Source organism: Salmo salar, chromosome ssa14 (assembly GCF_905237065.1).
Source record: "Salmo salar chromosome ssa14, Ssal_v3.1, whole genome shotgun sequence".
In the NCBI taxonomy this organism is placed as follows: Eukaryota; Metazoa; Chordata; class Actinopteri; order Salmoniformes; family Salmonidae; genus Salmo; species Salmo salar.
In genome coordinates, this window is record NC_059455.1 from 14,575,725 (window position 1) to 14,602,687 (window position 26,963).

The 26,963-nt window shown below is 44.0% G+C and overlaps 3 protein-coding genes across 27 annotated transcripts in view; 2 read left to right on the plus strand and 1 right to left on the minus strand.

Annotated features, from left to right (window-relative positions):
• The first annotated feature begins 304 nt into the window (after positions 1-304).
• LOC106568913 (phosducin) lies at positions 305-3,310 on the plus strand. The gene is made up of 4 exons (XM_014139741.2): positions 305-548; positions 1,590-1,648; positions 1,973-2,106; positions 2,350-3,310. Exons 2-4 carry the CDS (start codon positions 1,600-1,602, stop codon positions 2,869-2,871), a joined length of 705 nt encoding a protein of 234 aa, XP_013995216.1. The 5' UTR covers positions 305-548; positions 1,590-1,599; the 3' UTR covers positions 2,872-3,310.
• An 85-nt stretch (positions 3,311-3,395) lies between these two features.
• Positions 3,396-13,585, minus strand: odr4 (odr-4 GPCR localization factor homolog). Of its 6 annotated transcripts, none has more exon segments than NM_001140212.1 (14): positions 3,396-4,179; positions 4,407-4,541; positions 5,064-5,249; positions 9,918-10,002; positions 10,158-10,289; positions 10,861-10,917; positions 11,004-11,099; positions 11,366-11,509; positions 11,640-11,676; positions 11,872-11,978; positions 12,108-12,203; positions 12,354-12,500; positions 12,961-13,064; positions 13,482-13,542. In NM_001140212.1, coding segments are annotated over 13 exon segments (1,389 nt in total). In that variant the 5' UTR covers positions 13,060-13,064; positions 13,482-13,542; the 3' UTR covers positions 3,396-4,111.
• Positions 13,586-14,856: 1,271 nt separating this feature from the next.
• LOC106568912 (nucleoprotein TPR) overlaps positions 14,857-26,963 on the plus strand; it is a 29,506-nt gene continuing 17,399 nt past the window's right edge. For 7 of the 20 annotated variants that reach the window (XM_045693950.1, XM_045693951.1, XM_045693955.1 and 4 more), the window contains exons 1-14: positions 14,859-15,642; positions 15,803-15,951; positions 16,206-16,353; positions 16,538-16,626; positions 16,891-17,047; positions 17,399-17,633; positions 17,869-18,095; positions 19,878-20,015; positions 20,195-20,550; positions 20,681-21,364; positions 21,870-22,018; positions 22,330-22,457; positions 22,788-22,882; positions 25,558-25,682. The gene's annotated coding sequence lies outside the window, so the exon portion shown is untranslated. Of the gene's footprint in view, positions 15,643-15,802; positions 15,952-16,205; positions 16,354-16,537; positions 16,627-16,890; positions 17,048-17,398; positions 17,634-17,868; positions 18,096-19,877; positions 20,016-20,194; positions 20,551-20,680; positions 21,365-21,869; positions 22,019-22,329; positions 22,458-22,787; positions 22,883-25,557; positions 25,683-26,963 lie in introns of all 20 variants that reach the window. The other 13 variants (XM_045693947.1, XM_045693939.1, XM_045693946.1 and 10 more) reach the window with 8 other exon arrangements.

The following is a 26,963-nucleotide window of genomic DNA, read 5'->3' on the forward strand; positions in this document are numbered from 1 at the left end:
ACACGGTCCTTACACCTATCACACAACCCAGTGACGCACAACACACACTGTAAGACCCTATAAGCCTTTTAAACCTATGGATATAGGCACGCAGCCTATCTGAGGTAGCCCCGTTCTTGCATGGTGTACAATAGGCCTCCGTGATGTGATTTCCGCAGATTGAAGATTATGAATGGATGTGGCCCACACTGCAAAAAAATGATTTGAATGACAATGCATGCCTTGCATATCATATACATTGAGAAAAAGTGCACATCAAACAGAGAGGAAATTGTCTACACCCCTCAACAGCCCATCTGTTGCTCTCCCACACACATATACTCTTCTCTGAGCAGGTCTAATTCCTAATCCTATTATACACGTCACCATAGGACTTGGGAGAGATGTCACTATGATGATATCGATACTTAATTCACGTCTAATTCCACACAGCCTTCCCCAGCTGTCTTCAGACGAAACCCATTCCCACGCATCAGCAACAACAAACCTGGTCAGGACTATAAGGAGACTAACTAACCTGCAAGGAGGAAGTGCAGCTAACCACACAGGTAAGCATCACTGCTGCTATCGTTTGATTGTTAATTAATATTGATTCTACGTGATCAGGCTGTTTAATCAGCTTCTTGATATGCCAAACCTGTGAGGTGGATGGATTATCTTGGCAAATGAGAACTGTCCACTGGCAGGGATGTAAACACATTTGTTCACAAAATCTGAGCAAAATAAGCTTTTGTGCATATGGAGACTCTCTGGGATCTTTTATTTCAGCTCATGAACCATGGGACCAACACTTTACATGTTGCGTTTATATTTTTGTTCAGTGTACATTGACATACGGTACATGTTTTGTAAGAATCTAACAAGTAGTGTTGGCAGTTATTGTATTATCATCAAAGATTAAGTTTAATTTGAGCTTTTTTTGAAATGATGGAGTTCATTCGGTGTTACGGTGGCCCTAAAGGCCAAAGTAGCTTTTCAAATTGAGTGACAACGCGCACAGAAAGTCAATGAGGAAGGTTTCCGGTTAAAGAGATGTTGTATTGTAGTTGCTGTAATGTTGAAGAGGGAGAAAGAGAGATTTTGGGGCAGGGTGTCCTATAACACAAGGGTTGTCAGGATTAGTAAGACTTCGGTTTGACGCATTGTTTTGAGTTGGCCTAGGGAACACAAGACACACACTCAGCAGCATAGGCTTGTAAAGAAGCTTGTTTACGGCCTCTTCAGATGCTACACCTAAAGAGTTGCATTGGCTCCTCATCCAATCCCAAGGCTTAGTGGTTATGTATCATACATGTGGCACATTGTCATCTTTATGTCCCAGCTGTCTTACACATGTAGGCCCCATGAATTAACACAGTCTTAGAAAACCCTAAGTATTAGACCTAATCATAATCTGATAATACTGCATCAACCTGGCTCCCTCTGAATGTCTCTGACACTCACAACATGCTGCAGTGTACAGGACACAGCCCGGACACCGATGAACCAATGCAGTGCTACAGTATTGTTACAAGCCAGTCTCTTTGACGAAATGGTGATAAGAAAACGTTTTTCATTGCTAATCTTTAGGATTTTGTCTCTTCATTCAGAAAGTTCAGTATGTCGAGCCCAACACCAGCTGAAGATGAGGTGCCAGCAATCCAAACAGGTGACACGTCATCAACTGTCCACCCTTTCAGTGAACTCTTTATTAGGTCCACTGTTTAATCATCCAAACTTCAATTGAAATGAGAGCGAAGTCTATATAAACTCTCTTTCTGATGCAGACTTTTCTCTGTTAACCTCTGTTCTTGTTTTCACCTGTTGAGTGACCCCTCTCAATCCATAAAATTACAAATAGAACACTAGAATGGGTTTGACCTTTGTAATGTTTCCTTACCACTATGGCTGCCATTATCAGCACATTCTGGAGATGTAGTTAAATGAAATCAGCCTCTCTAGTGTATTATACGTGTCTCAATTCCTCTGCAAGGACCCAAGGGTGTAATCAATGACTGGAGGAAGTTCAAGTGTGAGGACCAGGACACCCCTCCCAGCAAGAAGGCGCTCCTCAGACAGATATCCAACCCCCAGAGCGACGACATCCACGACAGACTTAACCGCAAGGTCAGTCAGCGTTCAAACACAACCACACGGTCAGACTCTAAGAGACTTGACCACAGAGGGAGGCATATGTCTAGCAAAACTCTTGAGAATCGAGATGTGTTTACGTGACCTATTTTAACCCATAGAAATAAAATGACTACAAGGGACTTTTTCCATTCAAGTGAATTCTACTTCAAGTCAATTCCCCCATACATAATACGCATGAGCCTTGACTCAGCTCCTATCGCAACTTTTTCTTGACAGATGAGTGTCCAGGAGTACGAGATGATCGCAGAGGAGGATGAGAAGGGCCTGCGCAAGTACCGCAAGCAGTGCATGAAGGAGATGCACGAGCGATTCAGCTTTGGGCCAACGTTTGACAGCGTGGTGGAGCTGGACAATGGCGAGGCCTTCCTGGAGGTCATTGAGAAGGAGCACCGGCTCACCCTGGTAGTCGTCCACATCTACAAGGACGGAGTCAAAGGTTGCGAGGCGCTCAACTCCTGCCTAGACTGCCTGGCCACCGAGTACCCCAGCATCAAGTTCTGCCGCATCGAGGCGGCCGCAACGGGTGCTGGCGAGCGCTTCTCAGACGACGTGCTGCCCGCCATGCTGGTTTACAAGGCAGGCGAGCTGCTAGGCAACTTCCTGTCCATGACACAGCACCTCAGCGAGGAGTTCTTCGCCGCCGATATCGAGGCGTTCCTCAATGAATACGGCCTCCTGCCCGAGAAGGAGTTTGTGGCCTGTCCTGATGAGGAGGAGGCAGGTGTTGAGGTGGAGTAAGGGGGTTTTATAGGGAGTCAGTGACAGTCAGTGCATATTTCTGGACCCATTAGCCTACTGTAAATGCAATCTTTTTAAACAGCCTCCAGTCAGCTTCAGTTTTCCACAGGCAGTGTCCATTAACGTGAGCAAGCTACAGATTTCAAACAGACATTATTAGCTCAATATGTGTGTGTCACTACGAAATGCTTTTCTTTCCTTTCGTTTTAACCATTGTATTGGTATATGATTGATAAGTATGACATTGCAATCTTTGTAAAAGGTTGTGTTGGCGTCACAGTATGTGATCCTGCGGTTGGAGTAATGCACCCCATTTTAAGGCTTGGTTATCACCATTGGCCCAATGTCATTGTATTTTCTGCTATATTTTCATGATGTTTGAAATCAAAAGGGATAAAGTGTTAACCCCAAGTCAGTCATTAAAAGCAGTATTTCCCCATGGAAGTGTTGGTTGGTTTCTCTGTCTAATTGTTTTAATACTATTAACTAACAGCATTTAACATGAATAGAACACGTACCAAAAGTGAGTTACTTTGAACGGACTTCTTTATTCTGCTCAATTACGTCATAGATGAATACATAAAATACAGTATTTCCGATATTAAGGCCAAGCCTGAACGATCCTTTGGGAGGATCAAAGCATAGAATATGCCCATCATACCAAGCATAACCATACAAGTCCATACCGTAGGCCTAAATCATTGCAACAAAAAAAAAACGATATTGAATACAGACGCATGTCATTTGTTCGTTGTGCCAGCACTGTGGTTGAGGAGAGGTCCGATACGGTTGGCCTGAGGCAATATGTGAGGACAGAGCGGAAAGTTTATGATTGGCACACATCAGAATATCTATTGATGACTAAATGAACTTAACAACAATTAGCAGGGGGTCCATTTTCCCCATAATATGGAGGGAATTTTGAATATATCGCATTAGACACACTTTCTGAAAGACATTAAATCATACGCTGTACAAGTTTCTTTGTGTAACCTTTTACAACTGAAAGAAAATAAATCAAAACGAACTGTATTTATTTATTGTTTTTCCTCTCTACACAATTCTGCTTTACAATTCATATGAAAATAAAATGCTGAATTATCAATACCAAACATACAGCTTGCATATACTTTTATAATAACCATGTCAACTCAATTTCATGAAAATCTAATTAATCAAGCGATTAAGTCACTGCGCATAACAACAGCTCTCGTGGTGTGTGTGTCCTGTGCCTCCTCCGTTAGTCGCTCAGGTATATCAGCGAGGTGCCTGTTGCTAGGAGAGCGATTGCGGCTGCCATGGCAACACCTACACAATGACAATGGTATCCGGGTGAGTGAAGAGAGGCTATGCTACATACCTGATGCTGACTCATATTTTTGTTTCGCTGTTAGGTTCACATAATAACCACAAAGCTATCAACACTTCCTGTACACGCCTTCACACACGACAGAGCCAGGTGTTTTTCCTGAACATTGTACCTCCTGATTTCTGACGAAATGGCTGTTTGAAGAGAGTATTTAAAAAGGACATACCAGCGTAATATGTTTTGTGGCTTTTGTGGGCTTCAGTGGGATCTTCAGAGGGTGTCTTGGGACGAGCGTCAAGAGTAGATTTAGCCTTCAGGTTCTTCTGAACAACCGTGTCCTTTAGGTCAATCGTAGGAGCTTCTAAATATGAGACATTTTCACCATACAATGTCAACCTTACACTCAATTGAAGACAAATAGTAGTATGGAAAGTACAGAAAATGGAGATTCAAAACTCAGTTGAGGAAGCTAAAATAATCCATATGATATAACCGCTTAATCAACATACCAATATTCTAATATTTATGAGTAATGGCAATCATAAAATATGGGTCTTTCCTCACATGACCAAATAGAAACAGTTGAAAATAAGGTTTTCCCACAACATTGTGTGTCCTGGTGGGGAAATATGTTATCATTTGATCATGCAGGTGAGTAAAGAAATATACATTCTTTCGGTGTGATTGTATGCATCTCAGACTAGTGATTGCGACTCTGGTTCCGGTTGGAATACCTGTTTCATTCCTCATAGGGAGTAACTAACACTTACACAATGGGCTTTAGTGACTCAAACCAGGTCACTGGAGGATTACAGTTGATACTGTAGTAGTACACAGTTATGGCCGCCTGCTACATTGACCCCTGGTTATTATGATAAACCACCTGGTACGGCCTCCTGGGAGGTGTCTATGCTGTCCTCGGGCGTCTCCCAGTCCAGCATCTCTTTGAGACGGTCACTCACATCGGACACACACTCGTCAGGGAACATGTAGTCACACACACACAGGCTCATTCCGGGCACGGGGGCAAACACTCTGCGAGGGAGCCCCTGCTGTACACCGACTGACCCTGCCGAAGAGAGGAGAGCAGAAAAATCATTATGTACACTTAGCTACAGATTTGATAGGAATACATTTGTCATTGTTCTGTATTTGATTTGTCATTGCTTGGATGTATATACAGTACCAGTCAAAAGTTTAGACACACCTACTCATTCAAGGGTTGTTCTTTATTTTTACTATTTTCTACATTGTAGAATAATAGTGAATACACCAAAACTATTAAATATCACATACGGAATCATGTAGTAACCAAAAATGTGTTAAACAAATCAAAATATATTTTATATTTGAGATTCTTCAAAGTAGCCACCCTTTGCCTTGATGACAGCTTTGCACACTCTTGGCATTCTCTCAACCAGCTTCACCTGGAATGCTTTTCCAACAGTCTTGAAGGAGTTCCCACATATGCTGAGCATTTGTTGGCCGCTTTTCCTTCACTCTGCGGTCCAACTCATCCCAAACCATCTCAATTGGGTTGAGGTCAGGTGATTGTGGAGGCCAGGTCATCTGATGCAGCACTCTATCACTCTCCTTCTTGGTCAAATAGCCCTTACACAGCCTGGAGGTGTGTTGGGTAATTGTCCTGTTGAAAAACAAATGATAGTCCCACTAAGCCCAAACCAGATGAGATGGCGTATCGCTGCAGAATGCTGTGGTAGCCATGCTGGTTAAGTGTGTCTTGAATTCTAAATAAATCACAGACAGTGTCACCAGCAAAGCACCCCCACACACACTTCCTCCTCCATGCTTCACGGTGGGTACCACACATGCGGAGATCATCCGTTCACCTACTTTGCGCCACACATAGACACGGCGGTTGCAGCCATTAATCTCAGATTTGGATTAATCAGACCAAAGGACTGATTTACACTGGTCTAATGTCCATTGCTCGTGCTTCTTGGCCCAAGCAAGTCTCTTCTTCGGTCTATGTTTCAATGCCATGACAGAGGGTATCAACGTCTCCTGCAGACACAGTTGATTAGCTTATTTACCAAGTCAGTTGTTCGAATGGATCTAGGAGTGTGTTCATGTTTCAAACATGTTCTCAAATGCCATTAAAATGGCAGCAGCGGTATGAGAACCAGCACATTCTTGAGCATACAATACAGCTTTCCTCAGTACGAATTTTTTATTTCACCTTTATTTAACCAGGTAAGCTAGTTGAGAACAAGTTCTCATTTACAACTGTGACCTGGCCAAGATAAAGTAAAGCAGTGTGACAGAAACAACAACACAGAGAGCGTGCTACGGGTGGGTGTTGTTATCGTGACCAGTGAGCTGAGATAAGGCAGAGCTTTACCTAGCATAGACTTGTAGATGACCTGGAGCCAGTGGGTCTGACGACGAATATGTAGCGAGGGCCAGCCGACTAGAGCATACAGGTCGCAATGGTGGGTGGCATAAGGCGCTTTGGTAACAAAACGGATGGAACTGTGATAGACTGCATCCAATTTACTGAGTAGAGTATTGGAAGCTATTTTGTAGATGACGTCGCTGAAGTCGAGGATCGGTAGGATAGTCAGTTTTACTAGGGTAAGTTTGGCGGCGTGAGTGAAGGAGGCTTTGTTGCGAAATAGAAAGCCGATTCTAGATTTGATTTTGGAGATGTTTGATATGAGTCTGGAAGGAGAGTTTACAGTCTAGCCAGCCACCTAGGTATTTGTAGTTGTCCACGTATTCTAGGTCAGAACCGTCCAGAGTAGTGATGCTAGTCGGTCAGGCGGGCGGATGCGGGCAGCGAACGGTTGAAAAGCATGCATTTGGTTTTGCTAGCGTTTAAGAGCAGTTGGAGGCCATGGAAGGAGTGTTGTATGGAATTGAAGCTCGTTTGGAGGTTAGTTAACACAGTGTCCAAAGAAGGGCCAGATGTATACAGAATGGTGTCGTCTGCGTAGAGCTGGATCAGGGAATCACCCGCAGCAAGAGCGACATCGTTGATATATACAGAGAAAAGAGTCGGCCCGAGATTTGAACCCTGTGGTACGCCCATAGAGACTGCCAGAGGTCCGGACAACAGGCCCTCCGATTTTACACACTGAACTCTTTCTGCGAAGTAGTTGGTGAACCAGGCGAGGCAGTCATTTGAGAAACCAAGGCTATTGAGTCTGCCAATAAGAATACGGTGATTGACAGAGTCAAAAGCCTTGGCCAGGTCGATGAAGACGGCTGCACAGTACTGTCTTTTATCGATGGCGGTTATGATGTCGTTTAGTACCTTGAGCATGGCTGAGGTGCACCCGTGACCAGCTCGGAAACCGGATTGCACAGCGGAGAAGGTACGGTGGAATTCGAAACGGTCAGTGATCTGTTTATTAACTTGGCTTTAGAAAGGCAGAGCAGGATGGATATAGGTTTGTAACAGTTTGGGTCTAGAGTGTCACCCCCTTTGAAGAGGGGGATGACCACGGCAGCTTTCCAATCTTTAGGGATCTCGGACGAAATGATAGAGAGGTTGAACAGACTGGTAATAGGGGTTGCAACAATGGCGGCAGATAATTTTAGAAAGAGAGGGTCTAGATTGTCTAGCCCAGCTGATTCGTACAGGTGCAGGTTTTGCAGCTCTTTCAGAACATCTGCGATCTGGATTTGATTGAAAGAGAAGTTGGGGAGGCTCGGGCAAGTAGCTGCGAGGGGTGTGGAGCTGTTGGCCGGGGTTGGGGTAGCCATGAGGAAAGCATGGCCAGCCGTAGAGAGATGCTTATTGAAATTTTCGATTATCATGGATTTATCGGTGGTGACCGTGTCGCCTTGCCTCAGTGCAGTGGGCAGCTGGGAGGAGGTGCTCTTGTTCTCCAAGGACTTTACAGTGTCCCAAAACTTTTTGGAGTTAGAGCTACAGGATGCAAATTTCTGTTTAAAAAAGCTAGCCTTCGCTTTCCTGACTGACTGTATTGGTTCCTGACTTCCCTGAACAGTTGCATATCGCGGGGACTATTCTATGTTATTGCAGTCCGCCACAGGATGTTTTTGTGCTGGTCAAGGGCAGACAGGTCTGGAGTGAACCAAGGGCTATATCTGTTCTTAGTTCTTTTTGAAAGGGGCATGCTTATTTAAGATGGTGAGGAAATGACTTTTAAAGAACAACCAGGCATCCTCGACTGATGGGATGAGGTCAATATCCTTCCAGGATACCCGGGCCAGGTCGATTAGAAAGGCTTGCTCGCAGAAGTGTTTGAGGGAGCGTTTGACAGTGATGAGGGGTGGTCGTTTGACCGCGGAACCATAGCGGATGCAGGCAATGACGCAGTGATCGCTGAGATCCTGATTGAAAACAGCAGAGGTGTATTTGGAGGGCAAGTGGGTCAGGATAATATCTATGAGGGTGCCCATGTTTACGGATTTAGGGTTGTACCTGGTGGTTCCCTTGATAATTTGTGTGAGATTGAGGGCATCTAGCTTAGATTGTAGGACTGCTGGGGTGTTAAGCATATCCCAGTTTAGGTCACCTAACAGAACGAACTCTGAAGATAGATGGGGGGCAATCAATTCACATATGGTGTCCAGGGCACAGCTGGGAGCTGAGGGGGGTCTATAACAGGCAGCAACATTGAGAGACTTATTTCTGGAGAGATTAATTTTTTTAATTAGAAGCTCGAACTGTTTGGGCATAGACCTGGAAAGTATGACAGAACTTTGCAAGCTATCTCTGCAGTAGATTGCAACTCCTCCCCCATTGGCAGTTCTATCTTGACGGAAAATGTTGTAGTTGGGTATGGAAATCTCAAAATTTTTGGCGGCCTTCCTAAGCCAGGATTCAAACACGGCAAGGACATCCTCGCTGACCCACTGTGCTGTCAGACTCAGCATGCTCATGGGGCTGACATCGCTGGTCCAAATGTTGTGAAGCTAATAGCAGTGACGCCCATAGCAAGTAGCTCATAGATGTACGTTTCAACAATACTGTGTAACTCCGGTAGGGCAACATCTGAAAAAGAGTGTGTACTTGGTAGTGTGTACCGGGGCTCGAGGTGCTCGAAAAGTCGGCGAAAGCCAACATCATCCACGACAGAGAACGGTTGATTGTCAAGGGCATCAAATTCCATTTTCTTGCCGTTAATGGATTTCACCTTTGAGTTGTCGCGCTGAAATCTTTGTACTCTTTCAAATGACTGCTCGACTTGAACTTGTTTAGTTGTTGGAAGTGTGCGCTTAGTATTTTTCTGCTTTTGTTCTGTGTAGAGCTGTATTTTTTGTGGCGTCATTACGTCCTCTACCTACGTTATATAGGTACGCACGTCCGTTTTGACATCGGTTTTGCACATCAGCGTTAAACTAGACATTGGGATGATGTCGATGTTGGCATTTTTAGCTAATATCGGCTGATTCCAATATGCTTACCGATATATTGTGCATCCCTACATTATTCCATGTGTTATTTCATAGTTTTGATGTCTTCTCTATTATTCTACAATGTAGAAAATAGTAAAATAAAGAAAAACCGTAGTAGGTGTGTCCAAACCTTTGACTGGTACTGTACCTCAATGCTGTTATGCAGGAGAACAAGTGGGACAGTGAGTATAGCGACAACCAGTGAATGGTCAACAGTGCCACCTTGTGGTTGATCTGCATAGCTTGCTAAGCACACTGACAGCGCTGCAGTTCAGTTCTGTTCTGTTCCGTAATATGAACAATATTTATCTAACCCCCAAGCTAAAGTAGAGAACTAATACTGTGCCTTTGTTCTCTCCCTCCATTAAAAGATCTTCCAGGAACATCTCCACTCTGCTAGACACCGTGTTGATGACATCTCTCTTGATGACCTATCAGGACAAGGCATGAGAAAAATGTGAAAGATCGAATGTATGCGTATTTCCAAATAACCTTCAGTTGCTAAGAGCTGGATGGTGTGTAAGATCCGGTTTAGAGAAAGTTCTGGTTGCCAATGTCCTGTATATGTGTGTGTGTTGTGCAGTACCTCTGTAGCGTGCTTGGCTCTGGGTTTGTTGCTGTGGAGGTAGGCCCTGCACTGCACCATTCCCTTCAGGGTGAGAGACCCACTGCACACCTTCACAGACGCCGTCGACCTTCGCTCTGATTGGGGTTCCGCCTGAGGCGAGGGATGACCGGACGTTATATACACGCCATAGAAATGAATAGAACGGGATTGGAACCTTTAACCCTGGGCATTTTGACTGGTAAACTAACGGATACACTTGCAATGGCTGACTGGTATTGTGATGTAATCATTTCCATGGTAATTTTGAATGTTCTATCAACTGATGCTGGGATTACCATGGTAATGAAGAACGTTCATTTAAATGATGCCAACTGATACAATGTGGCTCATGCAATGTAATGCATTTTTTGTAATGTCAGTTGAGTTGACTCAACAAATCACAGCACAGATTAAAGGGTACACTTCCTGCTTTTACTTCGTGCATTGATCCTATGGGTACACTCGCAATGGCTGCCAGTCCACCCCATTATGTCATAATTGACTTGAATGGGCACGTTTGTTCTATTCAATCTATGATACACACACGAAATTAGGCACACACTCACAGAAGCATAACACACAAACAAACACACAGGCACACACAAATCAACTTCAGCAAGGAAAAACTCTGAGCCCTTGTTATAGGCTACAAAAAAAAAATCCCTACTAATGATATTCTTACCATCGGGATGAGGATCTGGGCTCGGAACGTCTGCTGAACAGCCTTTGCATTCTTTTTCTGAACAGAAAACACAGACTTGTTAAAAGCCGTGATCTATTTCTATGAGCGACATCGTGCCATCCAAAAAGGACCGCTGCATTTACCTGCCCTCCCAGTAGCTCCACCTCGCCAGGCATCGCGTCGCCATTGATGAGGCAAAGCCCATCTTCAATCTGCTTCGCCCACGTTTGAAGTCCCTCCTGAAATCACACAAAACCAAAATGATTGGTTCCACTAGAACTGACATTTCAATCTACTATCCTGTTTGAGAACGTCAGAGTAAAAGTGAGCTCATTTAAAGAGGACCTCACCAGGCATTTCCTGAAATGTACTGTTGTTAATCTCTCACATAGTGACGTAATGCTGACAAGCTTAATACGGGTGTTATAAGCGTTCCTATGGCGCTTCATAAGGGTACTATAACAATACATTTACAGGTAATTAATATCCAATATAACCCACTCACCTTCATACACTTTTCCATGTCCTGTGGTAAGACATGCATCTCTAACACAGGGAACACCAGGTTCAGTCCCACTGAGCATGTCAACAATGGCCAGGAAGTACACACCCCCGACTGGTACTTCCAATCAGCAGGCTTGGCAGAACTCTGAAATCACCAATCAGAATGCAGTTAAGACTTGTAGTATTTTTCAAGGATGAATATGAATACAGAAAAGAGCAAGTAGAGAACAATTTACCACTTTAAAAAGGCAATACTGTCACACCTATGAACTCACCTTAGGATCTCGAACATCAAATGTTCTGCAAACGACTCTGAGAGTGTGGAGTTAAAGACGTTTTCCAATGCTAAGGGTTCTCCTTGTATTAAGCACACAACTCGGCAAAGATGTCATCACATTTACTACGGACTATAGTGAAACCACTGTTCATTGTTTATTGTCTTTGGGCAGCAAACAGATGATGAAATTGAGAGCAATTTGACCCATCAGTTGTAGCGGTTAAGGATACTTCCTGGTTTTGGAGCAGATGTGAAGTGTGACCTTCTCTGTTACATCCTCCTCTGTTAGACTCCATAGCCGTCCCTTGGATATATGCTTGTCCACCGCAAAGATCAACTGCAAAAGACACACTAGTTTAAACTAGAGGCCCACTTTCAATCAATACAGTTCCTGTTATTAATATGTATGATCTCTATCAAAAGTAATACCAACATTATTGCCTGAGCTTTAGTTTGTGTTGCTTACCCGTCTCAATGTATTTTGAGCCTCTTTGGACAGCTCAGGTGGGGTGACAAGAAACACACCAATAACTGACATACCTCCTGGTAACATCCGGGAGACCTTCAGAAAACATACATTATTATACATTATGACAGAGTGAGATTGAGATACAAGTGATTGCTCACAATGCTTAAACTGTGTAATGTTATTTGAACCAACTAGAAGACCTGACGTTTTCATTTTAAAAGTTGCATTATCCTCATTATCTACCTGTCTGGCATGCTCAGTGACCCACTCCACGTCCAGGTGTTCCAGTGAGTTCCCAGCTCTCCTGCTGACTGACGGGGACCCCTGTCCCTCTGTGTCCTTCTGAGGTGTCCTCACAGCCAGCACCACAAAGTCTCTCTGGGACGAACTCTGCCAAAAGAGACAAGAATGTCCTACTTAGGACCAGGAGTTGTTCCGAGTCACGTGACCTAAATAGGAAAAACTCAAGGCCCTCTGGAAAAAGTAGGCTATTTTTTTGGTCAAATCGGGCTGTGAGGGAAAACACCTGGGTTGTTTTCAGTAGACACCAAACAGAAGAAAAAAAACGGACTAAAACCTGGGGTGTATTCATTTAGAGGAAGACCGTAAGCAAACAGATGCAAATGTTTTTGAAAAGGAAACCGTTTACTCCAAACTAAAAAGAGTTTAAACAAAAATGTGTTTCTATTGGACAAATTCGGGTAGGTCCCTCACTGTTTGATTCCGTTTAGTTCTGTTGGTTCCTAGTGAATATACCCCTTGCAAAACGTTTTGCTACAGTGTGTACTAATAATGAATGACAGGAGACTGGTTTGTTGCATGTATAAGATCCATGATGAGTGAACCTTACCTGGCCAATGAAAAGTCCTGTGACACAAGATGCACCTGGTACACTGAGATTGGACAGATATTTCTCCACCACATCCTCCACTATGTAGCCTCTGCCCATTCTGACTACAAGATAAAGAGGGGAAAGGCAGTGACTGCACATTAACGTTAGCTTTCTCTTCCATCATGAAGATGTCAAGTAATGCTCTGCAATGTTATATTCAGAAGTCGTCAAACACAAAAAAATCTAAATAGCACGGCAGAGTATTTCAAATAACTAGAGAATTGGTTTAGCAGAACAACTTGTTGACACAGAAGCTCATTTAGCTAGCTAACGTTACCGTTAGTTAGCTATATATTTCACCACAGCTGTTAGCTAGCTAACGTTAGCTCACTAGTTAGCTCAGTCTGGCTCAGTGGATGGATAACTTGGTTTTCAAACAAAACCAAATCCTAGAGGTTTGACAATCGCACCGTTTTGTAAGCTTATGAGTTAATCTTCAAATCACTCAAATGTAGGCTTAAATTCGTTGTTATAGCTACCAGATTGACGTGAGAGTTCACTTCATGAACAGTTCCAGCAGCAGATGAATGTTGATACGTGTGACGTCGCTTGAAATCTACGTCACTGCACCCGAGGAAGATGATTGGACCATAGAATCAGAGCTACTTTTGATTGGATGATACTTAGGGTGTGTTCGTAAATTCACTGTGGAGTGCCAGTGTGCCCTGGGCGTTCGTAAATTCAGAGCGTTTCTCTCTTGTAGCGTACACTGGAATCTCTGGCTGAGGAGTAGGGTTGATCCGAGCGTTCTGTCCTCACAACGGCAGTCAAGCGATGTCATTTACAAAATAGCCTCCAACAACCTACTCAACAAATTGGATGCAGTCTATCACAGTGCCATCCGTTTTGTCACCAAAGCCCCATATACTACCCACCACTGCGACCTGTACGCTCTCGTTGGCTGGCCCTCGCTTCATACTCGTCGCCAAACCCACTGGCTCCAGGTCATCTACAAGACCCTGCTAGGTAAAGTCCCGCCTTATCTCTGCTCACTGATCACCATAGCTGCACCCACCTGTAGCACGCGTTCCAGCAGGTATATCTCACTTGTCACCCCCAAAGCCAATTCCTCATTTGGCCGCCTCTCCTTCCAGTTCTCTGCTGCAAATGACTGGAACGAACTACAAAAATCTCTGAAACTGGAAACACTTATCTCCCTCACTAGCTTTAAGCACCAGCTGTCAGAGCAGCTCACAGATCACTGCACCTGTACATAGCCCATCTATAAAAAGCCCAAACAACTACCACTTCCCCTACTGTATTTATTTATTTAGCTCCTTTGCACCCCAATATTTCTACTTTGCACACTCATCTACTGTCAAATCTACCATTCCAGTGTTTTAATTTCAATATTGTATTTACTTCGCTGACCATGGCCTATTTATTGCCTTTACCTCCCTTATCTCACCTCATTTTCTCACATTGTATATAGACTTATTTTTCTACTGTATTATTGACTGTATGTTACTTTTCTCCATGTGTAACTCTGTGTTGTTATACATGTCGAACTGCTATGCTTTATCTTGGCCTGGTCGCAGTTGTAAATGAGAACTTGTTCTCAACTTGCCTACCTGGTTAAATAAAGGTGAAATAAAAAAGAAATAAAATAAAATAAATTTAAAGCAGCCAAGCTAATTGGCTAACGTTAGCTATCTTGCTAGCTACTCTCAGACACAAATGAGAGAACACCTCACTCTGACCATTTTACTCGCCCTATCAGATCTGGTTAGGCTGTTTTCATGTTATCCAGAGCGTTTGTGACTGTAACTGTGCTGCTGGCAACAATTTAAGTACGTTTTTTTGCAGACGTTTACTGACACCGCCATATTCAACGGGTGTTGAGCGTTCTTTAATTCATCAGTTATTCTGCGCTCTGACACACAGACTAGTGTGCTCTGAAATCTGACTAGATAGTCAGAGTGAATTTACGAATGCACCCTCAATCTCCCATAATGTTATTTGTCGCCTATTGATAACGTAGGTTTTCGGGAACGGCGTGATAGAGTTGAGGGGTAGGGTGGGCGTTGTGCTGCGTTCGTTAAAGAGGGGATGGCGTATATTGTATTGGAGATACAGAAATTGGAATGTGTGGGGTATAAATTATGTAGTAATAGAGGTTACATTGTAATAGGTAATTTATACCTAAGAGTGTGATGAGTGTGATGAGGAGAGTGTGGGTAGATATGCAGGTCCTGTTGGGCCGTAGGTAGCTAGTTTCCTTATTTTGTAAGCTATGAATGGCCCATTTAACATGGGTCATCATAGATTTGACGAACCTAAAAAAGTTTCAATTTGATAGGCCATTGTGGAGTGGATTTGCAAAGGATTTAAATGGACACCTACAATCTGATTTCCTGATTTATCAGTAACTCGGCCATCTCAAACTAAGTCAAGAGATGGGTCTATACTCCTTATTTGGTGTTATTTGGATGATGGGTTATGATATGTTTTTCAAAGGTTTTCCAAGATGGAGGAAAATCTATCCTGACAGACCGTATGGGTCCTTGAGGCAAATTTGTTCAGTGTGAGGAAAGATCCTACATCAAAGTTTCACAGCACCACCTATAGGCCAATCAGTGCCAATATTTTTGACCAAGTTACTCATGGCCTCTCGTTTCGCTGTGAACACCTAAATATTCAGTAAGGAAATGCATTTCCCACATTTTGTTATTGCATCAGGCATTTTAATTCACTGTACACTACCTACCTCTTTAACGACCATGTAAATACACAATTTTTATGACGGCGATCAAACGTTTAACTTTTTAGTTAAACAAAATCTTTTAAAACTTTGTTCCAGTTGAATGACTCCTTCACCACGTACAAGAACGAGTTGGCGGAGAACGACAAAATGCTGAACGAGCAGAACGTCAAGCTCCAAGAGCATCTGTCTGAGGTCCGCTTCCAGAAGGCAAAGCTCTCCACACAGCTGGGGTTCGCCTCCAAGAGGTAATTTAAAACAACTTAAACCACAACCAGGCAATAAGAAAAATCCAATGACAATACTGATGTGTATGCTCAGCATTGCTTTTTCAGTACTCCACCTGACTTATTTTGGACAATTCCGAGAAAAATATGGCTATTGATCTTTTACCACATTCCCTATTCGAATGCACTGAATACACACACCTCATACATCTTTTTGCGAAGAAGTGTCCATTTGCTGAAGTAAATCAAACCATGTTTGTCTTTCTCTCTGTCAGGTATGAGATGCTGCAGGAGAACTTGAACGTCTACAGGCCGGAGATCACCGAGCTGCACGAGCAGAGCCAGAAGATGGCCGCCACGGCTCAGAAACACGAGCAGATCATCCACACCATCCACGCCTATGAGAAACTGACCATGGCAGAGGTAAGGGGTCAGGGGTTAGGAGGTCAAGGTTGGGCCAGGTGGGGATAGTACAGTTTGGATGGGGTATGTAAGAGAGGGATGTGAGGAGGAAGTAAGTCAACTTTGGCCTGTATGATTGACAAGAATTTAGTGCAAAATCATTTCTCCCTTCCCCAACGTCCTCTCCATTTCCTCTATCTATCAGCAGAGTCCAGACTGAACCAGGAGAAGGAGGCCATGATGGCCGAGCAGCGCAACCAAAACCTACTGCTGACAAACCTCAAATCTATCCAGGTACACACACACCAGGTTTAACCAGGTACACACACACACACACACACACACACACACACACACACACACACACACACACACACACACACACACACACACACACACCTCAAGTCTGTTTCAGGTACGCACACACACCGCACTGCTCTTACCCAAGTCAAGTCTAACCAGGCACACACAGACTGTCCCCCCCATTTCAAGTCCAATACACCCTTCCCATAATTGTAAAGAAACCATCTCCATCCCTGCCTTGCTCTTGTCCCCTAGCTGACGATGGAGCGTACAGAGACAGAGACCAAGCAGCGTCTGAACAGCCAGATAGAGAGACTGGAGAGAGAGCTCTCCCAGTTTAAGAAGAAACCGGCTGAGGAGGTAGAGCAGAGGCACGTGCTGGGCCGCAACCAAGAAGTACAGATACACTCAAGTATTTTATTCGCACCACCCAATTTATTTTCCTTTCCTCATTCTTTCTGGCAGTGGTTTCTTCATTCATGTTAGTTGTTTAGCATACACTCTTATCCAGAGCAAATTACAGTTGTGCGTACATAGATTTTCACAATTTCTCTACCGTGCTCTACCAACTGAGCCACACAGGACTTTCCTCTCTGTCTCCTTTATCTCATCTCTGTCGCTTTTTCGTCCTGTTTCTCCTTCACAAACCCGTTCGTTCTGGAAATGACCAAGAGCATAATAGATCTTCAGTGGCTTTTATGATCACATCACTTAGGCCCCCTCTCCTTCCTCCACCAATTCTTATTTTATTACACTCCCTCAGGCTCAACTGCTGGAGGCCAAGAAGCAGCTGGAGGCCTAGTGGTCTCTGTACCAGAAGACCAAGGAGCTGTTGAAGAACGCTGAGCTGCAAGCAAACCTACTGAGGCAGCTCAGCCACACTGAGAACCAGAATCGGGGTCAAAACCAGGGCCTGCAGGGTCAGGGTTCAGGTCTGAGTCTAGGCCAGGGCCAGGGTCAGACCAATGCCAGGGCTCCCATCAGAGTGCCACTCGGAGGTAGGCATTGGCACTGCAAGCTGGGTTCTGTTGGGGAATGTCAACAGTATGTGTCATCCAATCAAAAATGTATGGCTGAGACATTTCAGGATATCAACTGTTATTGCAAATGCATTAGGAGTTTACATTACCAACCTTCTCATTTTGAAAATGCTTTTTCTGGCCTCAGACTGTTTCATGTTACCACTACATCCCATTCACTCTCTGGTTTGTCTTCATGTGATTGTGTTTGAAGCTCCGGTGACTGCTCCATCTCCGACCCTAGCTAAATCCCATTCCCAGGCTGCCCAGGAGGCCCAGGCCAAGCTGCAGGAGGAACTACAGGAGGCTAGCGGGCATCAGCAGCAGGCCGAAAAGCAGATCAGTGACCGGCAGGAGCGCCTGTAGAACGCCAACACCAATTCAGAGCAGTACCGCACTGTGGTGCTCAGCCTGGAGGAGTCCCTCAGCGAAGAGAAACAGGTACTGCACGAAGAAAGGTTCCAATTAATTTGGTTCTGATTCTGTTCTGTGGCACAGTGCTGTTTTGTTTAATAATATAACAGAGTAAGTAGCCTGTCTCATTAAGCTCTGTACAAACTGACCCTGAACGTTAACCTCTCTGGGCTAGGCGGGACGAATTCGTCCCACCTACGCAACAGCCAGTTGAATCCCGTGGCGAGATTTTCAAATACCTTAGAAATGCTATTACTTCAATTTCTCAAACATATGACTATTTTACAGCATTTTAAAGACAAGACTCTCGTTAATCTAACCACACTGTCCGATTTCAAAAAGGCTTTACAACGAAAACAAAACATTAGATTATGTCAGCAGAGTACCCAGCCAGAAATAATCAGACACCCATTTTTCAAGCTAGCATATAATGTCACATAAAGCCAAACCACAGCTAAATGTAGCACTAACCTTTGATGATCTTCATCAGATGACAATCCTAGGACATTATGTTATACAATACATGCATGTTTTGTTCAATCAAGTTCATATTTATATCAAAAACCAGCTTTTTACATTAGCATGTGACGTTCAGAACTAGCATACCCCCCGCAAACTTCCGGGGAATTTACTAACAATTTACTAAATTACTCACGATAAACGTTCACAAAAAGCATAACAATTATTTTAAGAATTATAGATACAGAACTCCTCTATGCACTTGATATGTCCGATTTTAAAATAGCTTTTTGGTGAAAGCACATTTTGCAATATTCTCAGTAGATAGCCCAGCCATCACGGCTAGCCATTTAGACACCCACCAAGTTTAGCCCTGACCAAAGTCAGATTTACTATTACAAAAGTTTGATTACCTTTGTTGTCTTCGTCAGAATGCACTCCCAGGACTGCTACTTCAATAACAAATGTTGGTTTGGTCCAGAATAATCCATCGTTATATCCAAATAGCGGCGTTTTGTTTTTGCGTTCCAGACACTATCCGAAATGGTAAATCAGGGTTACGAGCATGGCGCAATTCGTGACAAAAAAAATCTAAATATTCCATTACCGTACTTCGAAGCATGTCAACCGCTGTTTAAAATCCATTTTTATGCCATTTTTCTCGTAAAAAAGCGATAATATTCCGACCGGGAATCTCCGTTTAGGTAAACAGAGGAAAGAAAACAAAGCATTCGGTCGACGCGGGCACACGCCTGAGTCTCACAGTACTGTAACCAGCCACTACCTAAACGCGCTACTTTTTTTCAGCCAGAGCCTGCAAAGCCACGTTTCAGCTTTTTACCGCCTTCTGAGAGCCCATGTGAGCCGTAGGAAGTGTCACGTAACAGCAGAGATCCTTTGTAATGGATAGAGATGGCAAAGAAGGCCAAGAAATGGTCAGACAGGGTACTTCCTGTACAGAATCTTCTCAGGTTTTGACCTGCCATTTGAGTTCTGTTATACTCACAGACACCATTCAAACAGTTTTAGAAACTTTGGAGTGTTTTCTATCCAAAGCCAATAATTATATGCATATTCTCGTTACTGGGCAGGAGTAGTAACCAGATTAAATCGGGTACGTTTTTTATCCAGCCGTGTCAATACTGCCCCCTAGCCCTAACAGGTTTTAAAACCTCCCCATACTTTGCCATTGAAATTTGCCATTAATTTCCCCGTACTATTGACTAACCTTTTCCCGACACAATTAACAGTTTGGGGCTGAACCACAGGTACCAGTGGAGTCCAAACCAGATTAGAATTTGATGCTTGAATTCCCTTAATGTCTTGCATCCTCTCCACCCTTTGTTTTAGTCTCGTGTCCCCGTGGAGACTCGTCTGAAGGAAGCCCAGGATTTCCAGCGTGGGCTGGAGAAGAAGCTGGTGTATGCTGAGGAGAAACATGACCTCCGGGAGGAGAAGAGGAAGGCCGTGGACATTTTGGAAAAACAGGTAAGATGGCCAATTAGTATTTTGTTCCAAAATACTGCTACAGAACATTACAAGCTACAGCTTCTGGTAAATGTATTCATGTATTGTCCCTTGTAAACCTTCTTAGAACGGGCATGCTATTCTGGGCTCAATGAGTCTCCCTTCTCTGCCATCCTCCACTCACACCCTCCTCTCCCCAGGTGAATGAGCCGTAGAGGACCATGAGGAACATGCAGTCAGAGCTCCAGGAGGCGATGGAGAGGAAGGCTTCCGCTGTGACCCAGGAACAGAAGGCCGTACAGGACAGGCTGCAGCAGGTTGGCCTCAAACTGTCCCTGGATCAGATCGGAATGTGCTTTAGCCAACTCCTCCGACTATCGTAAGTAAGAGGAGTTGGCGAAAGCACTTGCAGAGCTGGAGCTGGCTACACAAACTGATCCTGGATCAGCCAAAACTTGGTCAGATGCTCTCTATGAATGGATTGAGAATTTAAGGACTGCACCAGCTGCCCTGGATGTTTCTTACAGGTCCATCTTGGAGAAAACACAATTAGAAAGTGAGAAAGTGAAACTTTGACTAACCGATTTCAAGACATTGCGTTATACCAATAGTCTTTCACTTCTTCATTCTCTGAATTCTACGCTATATGTTTCTTCATCCTTCTCTCCCCCGACCCCCCCTCTCAGGGCAAGCTGGTGACGTGGAGGCGCTGCAGGCGGCCAAGCGGCAGGGCCTGCAGGGGAACCAGAGCAGGAAGCAGCTGGAGGAAAAGGCCAAACAGACCAACACACAGCTACAGGAGGCTCGCACCAACTGCAACCAGCTGGAGAAGAAACTCCATGTAGCTTTGGTAGAGGGTTGAAGGGGACAGCCAAAGGGGGATGAATGGAGAGACTGGGCTCGACGGAAGAGATGAGGCTCTTGATGGGGAGGGTCGTATGATATCCACAATATGGAATAAGAGTGTTGCGACGTTAGTAATGTGATTTGGTCAGTATTTAGCCAAATACTTAATGTACCCAAAATATTGAAATGATCAGGGTTTCATGGTTCCATAAGTTCCTGTTGAAGTGTTATGCACCCCAGGCCTGACTTACCGCATGACCAACGTCATCTCTGTGAACGTACAAAGGTCAGGGCCCGAAGTCATAGAATCTCTCTATCTCTCTACCCTCAAGAATGATCTGTCCAAGCAGCAGAAGCAGGCAGACGAGCTGCACAAGCAGAACGGCCTGCTGCACACCAGCCGATCGAGAGTCTGGGAGCCAAGATGGCGGCCACGGTGCTGCAGAAGCTTCCAGGATGAGCAGCCTCTACCTGTTCTTCAGCGAGGAGGGCAAGTCCCAGGAACAAATCCTGGAGATCGTCAGGTAGTAGATGGGGATAGGACTTTGCTTACTGTGCCAACTCCTTTACAGATCCAGTACTTGATACATGGTTGTGCTGACCTGTAAAAGATGTATGTGTTATTAAACATATATTGCTTGTGATTGTATGTATGTATTTAGGCACCTATTGGTGACGCTGTGCTGTTGTTTGTTGAGGTGCAATACAAATTTCCCGAAAGGGACACACAGTAAATAATGATTCATTATTATTATACTAAATCTGCGCTCACCTGAATTTCCTGATTGCAGAAGTAAAATACCACACTAAGACGTTATACACTACGGACGGTTTCCCAGACTAGATTAAGCCTAGTTCAAAAAAGTGTTCTACATTTTAAAGCCTGCTTTAAAGTCCGAGACTAAGCTTAATCGGTGTCTGGAAAACCGACCCTACAACAACTAACGGAGATCCACAAAAGCTGCTCTGAACCAGAACTTTAGTGAGTAAGCGGTTTGTTAAGCCTGCTCTGACCTTTCCCTCCTGTAGGTTTGTGCGTCGTGAGAAGGAGGTCGCAGAGACACAGTTTGAGGTGGCCGAGGTGGAGACACTACGCTACAAACAACGAGTTGAACACCAGGACCGAGAGCCGAAGGAGCTACAGGAGAGCCTCAATGCAGAGAGAGGAAAAACTACAGGTGAGACTTGAGAGGAAGAAAGACATGAGGCTTCTGAGCTGCTGTAGATCTCGGAGACAGTGGTCTGAAGTCATTGCACACACAGCTGGGATCTGTAACTAAATAGTAGTTATATGCTTATAGAGAAAGCGTTGGCAATTTTCGGTTGCATTAAAACAGGTGAAATTGTTTGTTGTCTTGGTGCAGTTTGTTCTGTAAAATTGGCCATTGACCTCTGATAATATGCTTTTGTTTGCCCTGTAATAGCTCTGATTTTCTTTGCGTTCGCGCACCAACTCTCCTCTCACCTGTTTCCCTCTCTGCCCCCCCAGCTGACCGTGAAGACGATGGCGCTGCACGATGAAGAAGAGGATGGAGAAGATGAACGTGCTGGTGGAGACCAACAAGGTGCTGAAGGAGGAGAGGCTGGAGCAGGAGCTGCACCAGACCCGGGTTCAAAGTAAGGACTATACACTTTCTGTTGAGTCTTTCAAACATCCCCGTTAGTAATTGGTACTCGCAACAGGATTTGTTTCTAAAGATGCTAGTCAACTGCAGTAATACTCTTCAATGTTTAATAGATATCCTTGTTGTTTTCTGAACCAGTCTGTTGCCTATTGACCACATCCCCGAATATAAACCTGGTACTTCAGACATTTTTAATAGTTTTATTAAACTCCATTGCTTTGATGCTGTACACTAAGAACCCTTGCTTCTATACAAATACTGACAAAGTGCTCTTTTGCTCATGTGAAGTGAGTGTTTACCACCATCTCCCTGTCTTTCCCAGATGCGTAAGCTAGTGGCGGACATCCCTCCCCTGCAGGACTCCAACTCTTGAGCTGAATGAGAAGAATGGCATGTTGCAGGCTGACAGTCACCAAGGTTTGTCCCAGGCTTTTTAACGTTACTTGAGTCCTACACTTGGGTCCAAACCTTTAGTCTACACTTCAAATCAAATTTATTTATATAGCCCTTCGTACATCAGCTGATATCTCAAAGTGCTGTACAGAAACCCAGCCTAAAACCCCAAACAGCAAGCAAAGCATGTGAAAGAAGCACGGTGGCTAGGAAAAACTCCCTAGGAAAAACTCCCTAGAAAGCCCAAAAACCTAGGAAGAAACCTAGAGAGGAACCAGGCTATGAGGGGTGGCCAGTCCTCTTCTGGCTGTGCAGGGTGGATATTATAACAGAACATGGTCAAGATGTTAAAATGTTCATAAATGACCAGCATGGTCAAATAATAATAATCATAGTAGTTGTCGAGGGTGCAACAAGCATGTCCGGTGAACAGGTCAGGGTTCCATAGCCGCAGGCAGAACAGTTGAAACTGGAGCAGCAGCACAGCCAGGTGGACTGGGGACAGCAAGGACTCATCATACCAGGTAGTCCTGAGGCATGGTCCTAGGGCTCAGGTCCTCCGAGAGAAAGACAGAAAGAGAGAATTAGAGAGAGCATATTTAAATTCACACAGGACACCGGATAAGACAAGAGAAATACTCCAGATGTAACAGACTGACCCTAGCCCCCCGACACATAAACTACTGCACCATAAATACTGGAGGCTGAGACAGGAGGGATCAGAAGACACTGTGGCCCCATCCGATGATACCCCCGGACAGGGCCAAACAGGCAGGATATAACCCCACCCACTTTGCCAAAGCACAGCCCCCACACCACTAGAGGGATGTCTCCAACCACCAACTTACCGTCCTAAGACAAGGCCGAGTATAGCCCACAACGATCTCCGCCATGGCACAACCCAAGGGGGGGCGCCAACCCAGACAGGAAGACCACGTCAGTGACTCAACCCACTCAAGTGACGCACCCCTCCCATGGATGGCATGGAAGAACACCAGTAAGCCAGTGACTCAGCCCCTGTAAAAGGGTTAGAGGCAGAGAATCCCAGTGGAAAGAGGGGAACCGGCAAGGCAGAGACAGCAAGGGCGGTTCGTTGCTCCAGCCTTTCCGTTCACCTTCACACTCCTGGGCCAGACTATACTTAATCATAGGACCTACTGAAGAGATAAGTCTTCAGTAAAGACTTACAGGTTGAGACTGAGTCTGCGTCTCTCACATTGGTAGGCAGACCATTCCATAAAAATGGAGCTCTATAGGAGAAAGCCCTACCTCCAGCCGTTTGCTTAGAAATTCTAGGGACAATTAGGAGGCCTGCGTCTTGTGACCGTAGCGTACGTGTAGGTATGTACGGCAGGACCAAATCGGAAAGATAGGTAGGAGTAAGCCCATGTAATGCTTTGTAGGTTAGCAGTAAAACCTTGAAATCAGCCCTTGCCTTAACAGGAAGCCAGTGTAGGGAGGCTAGCACTGGAGTAATATGATCAAATTTTTTGGTTCTAGTCAGGATTCTAGCAGCCGTATTTAGCACTAACTGAAGTTAGTTTAGTGCTTTATCCGGGTAGCCGGAAAGTAGAGCATTGCAGTAGTCCAGCCTAGAAGTAACAAAAGCATGGATTAATCTTTCTGCGTCATTTTTGGACAGAAAGTTTCTGATTTTTGCAATGTTACGTAGATGGAAAAAAGCTGTCCTTGAAACAGTCTTGATATGTTCTTCAAAAGAGAGATCAGGGTCCAGAGTAACGCCGAGGTCCTTCACAGTTTTATTTGAGACGACTGTACAACCATCCAGATTAATTGTCAGATTCAACAGAAGATCTCTTTGTTTCTTGGGACCTAGAACAAGCATCTCTGTTTTGTCCGAGTTTAAAAGTAGAAAGTTTGCAGCCATCCACTTCTTTATGTCTGAAACACAGGCTTCTAGCGAGGGCAATTTTGGGGCTTCACCATGTTTCATTGAAATGTACAGCTGTGTGTCGTCCGCATAGCAGTGAAATTTAACATTATGTTTTCGAATGACATCCCCAAGAGGTAAAATATATAGTGAAAACAATAGTGGTCCTAAAACGGAACCTTGAGGAACACCGAAATTTACAATTGATTTGTCAGAGGACAAACCATTCACAGAGACAAACTGATATCTTTCCGACAGATAAGATCTAAACCAGGCCAGAACTTGTCCATGTAGACCAATTTGGGTTTCCAATCTCTCCGAAAGAATGTGGTGATCGATGGTATCAAAAGCGGCACTAAGATCTAGGAGCACGAGGACAGATGCAGAGCCTCGGTCTGACGTCATTAAAAGGTCATTTACCACCTTCACAAGTGCAGTCTCAGTGCTATGATGGGGTCTAAAACCAGACTGAAGCGTTTCGTATTTGTCTTCAGGAAGGCAGTGAGTTGCTGTGCAACAGCTTTTTCAAAAAATGTTGAGAGGAATGGAAGATTCGATATAGGCCGATAGTTTTTTATAATTTCTGGATCAAGATTCGGCTTTTTCAAGAGAGGCTTTATTACTGCCACTTTTAGTGAGCTTGGTACACATCCGGTGGATAGAGAGCCGTTTATTATGTTCAACATAGGAGGGCCAAGCACAGGAAGCAGCTCTTTCAGTAGTTTAGTTGGAATAGGGTCCAACTACACTTGAGTCTAAACCTAGAAGGTGGGGTCTGATTGTGATTGCATGTGTATATGCCCCACAGCACCTTGTGAGCCAACAGAAAGACACGAGCCAGGAGGAAAAAAAAGAAGCTGCACTCTGAGAGGGAGGCCCACCTCAAATGCATCCAGCAGCTCTCTGGAGGAGGCTGAAGGCTGAGATGGCCAGGTCAGTACACACACACACACACACCTCACAAAAATAAAAAATAAAATAAAAATCACAATTTGTATACAATTCTTTATTTTTATTTATATAAAAAGACAACTGACATTGTCAAGCCTATTGTGTAACAGTATTTTCTAAGCCAAAGAGTCACTATGTTAGCTACATGAAGTAGCTAAGAGAGAACGTTTAATGTAGCCAAAGATTATAGGGTCCCCTAGGAAACACTGACCAAAACTTTGGTTCCTACCATGTCACAATAACTCCCCCCTGGTATTTTCATTCGTTCTCAAGTCAAACAATACTGTATTCAAAGTGCCCGCTATTATATTTTAACAATATAATTAAAATAATCATTCTATTTCCATAGTTCCAACAGTTCAACCAAGTGTTTTGATCTAAATCACAAGTCAAATCGCAATTGCAACATTTGGTTAAAAATAAGGTCTCGATTTTTTGCCAATATTGTGCAGCCCTATGTGGCAGTGTGGAAATGATCTCAAATGAGTGAAGAAAACACAGGAAATTATTTTTGGTTAAAGTTTAATTGAACAGTATAAAACAATCAGAATGAAGAAAGACCCATTGAAATCACTTACAATGTACAGTGCATTCGGGAAGTATTCAGACACATTGACTTTTTCCACATTGTCACGGTTGTCGTTGAGACCAAGACGCAGCGGGAAAATGTACACATCTTCTTTTATTAAAGTGAAGAAGGAAAAACACCAAAAACATATACAAAATGAACTTGACAGTCTTGTCAGGCTGTCACGATCGTCTAAAGGAGTAGACCAAGGCGCAGTATGCTTAGAGTTCCACATGTTTAATAAATATGAAAACTCACCAAAACAATACAGATGAAGCGTGACGTTCTGTGCTGCTCACAGGCAGCTACACAAACACAAGATCCCACAAAGCACAGGCGGGAAAAGGCTGCCTAAGTATGATTCCTAATCAGAGACAACGATAGACAGCTGCCTCTGATTAGGAACCCTACTCGGCCCAAAACAAAGAAATACAAAAACATAGAAAAAGGAACATAGAACGCCCACCCATGTAACACCCTGGCCTAACCAAAATAAATAACAAAAAACCCCTCTCTATGGCCAGGGCGTTACACAGGCACACATAGCTAAACAAGAACAATCTCCCACAAAATACTAACACATACCTATTTATAGGACCCTCAATCAGAGGCAACTAGAAAACACCTGCCTCCAATTGAGAGTCCAACCCCCAATTAACTAAACATAGAGATACAAAATAACTAGACTAAACATA

Excerpts from the sequence above, each read along its gene's own strand:
- LOC106568913 (XM_014139741.2), top strand. The coding sequence starts at position 1,600 with ATGTCGAGCCCAACACCAGCTGAAGATGAGGTGCCAGCAATCCAAACA. Across the intron at positions 1,649-1,972 it reads GGTGCCAGCAATCCAAACAG|GACCCAAGGGTGTAATCAAT; the intron begins GTGACACGTCAT and ends TTCCTCTGCAAG. Across the intron at positions 2,107-2,349 it reads ACGACAGACTTAACCGCAAG|ATGAGTGTCCAGGAGTACGA; the intron begins GTCAGTCAGCGT and ends TTTTCTTGACAG.
- odr4 (XM_014139497.2), bottom strand. The coding sequence starts at position 13,059 with ATGGGCAGAGGCTACATAGTGGAGGATGTGGTGGAGAAATATCTGTCC. Across the intron at positions 12,204-12,353 it reads TCACTGAGCATGCCAGACAG|GTCTCCCGGATGTTACCAGG; the intron begins GTAGATAATGAG and ends TGTTTTCTGAAG. Across the intron at positions 10,003-10,157 it reads GAGCCAAGCACGCTACAGAG|GTCATCAAGAGAGATGTCAT; the intron begins GTACTGCACAAC and ends TTGTCCTGATAG.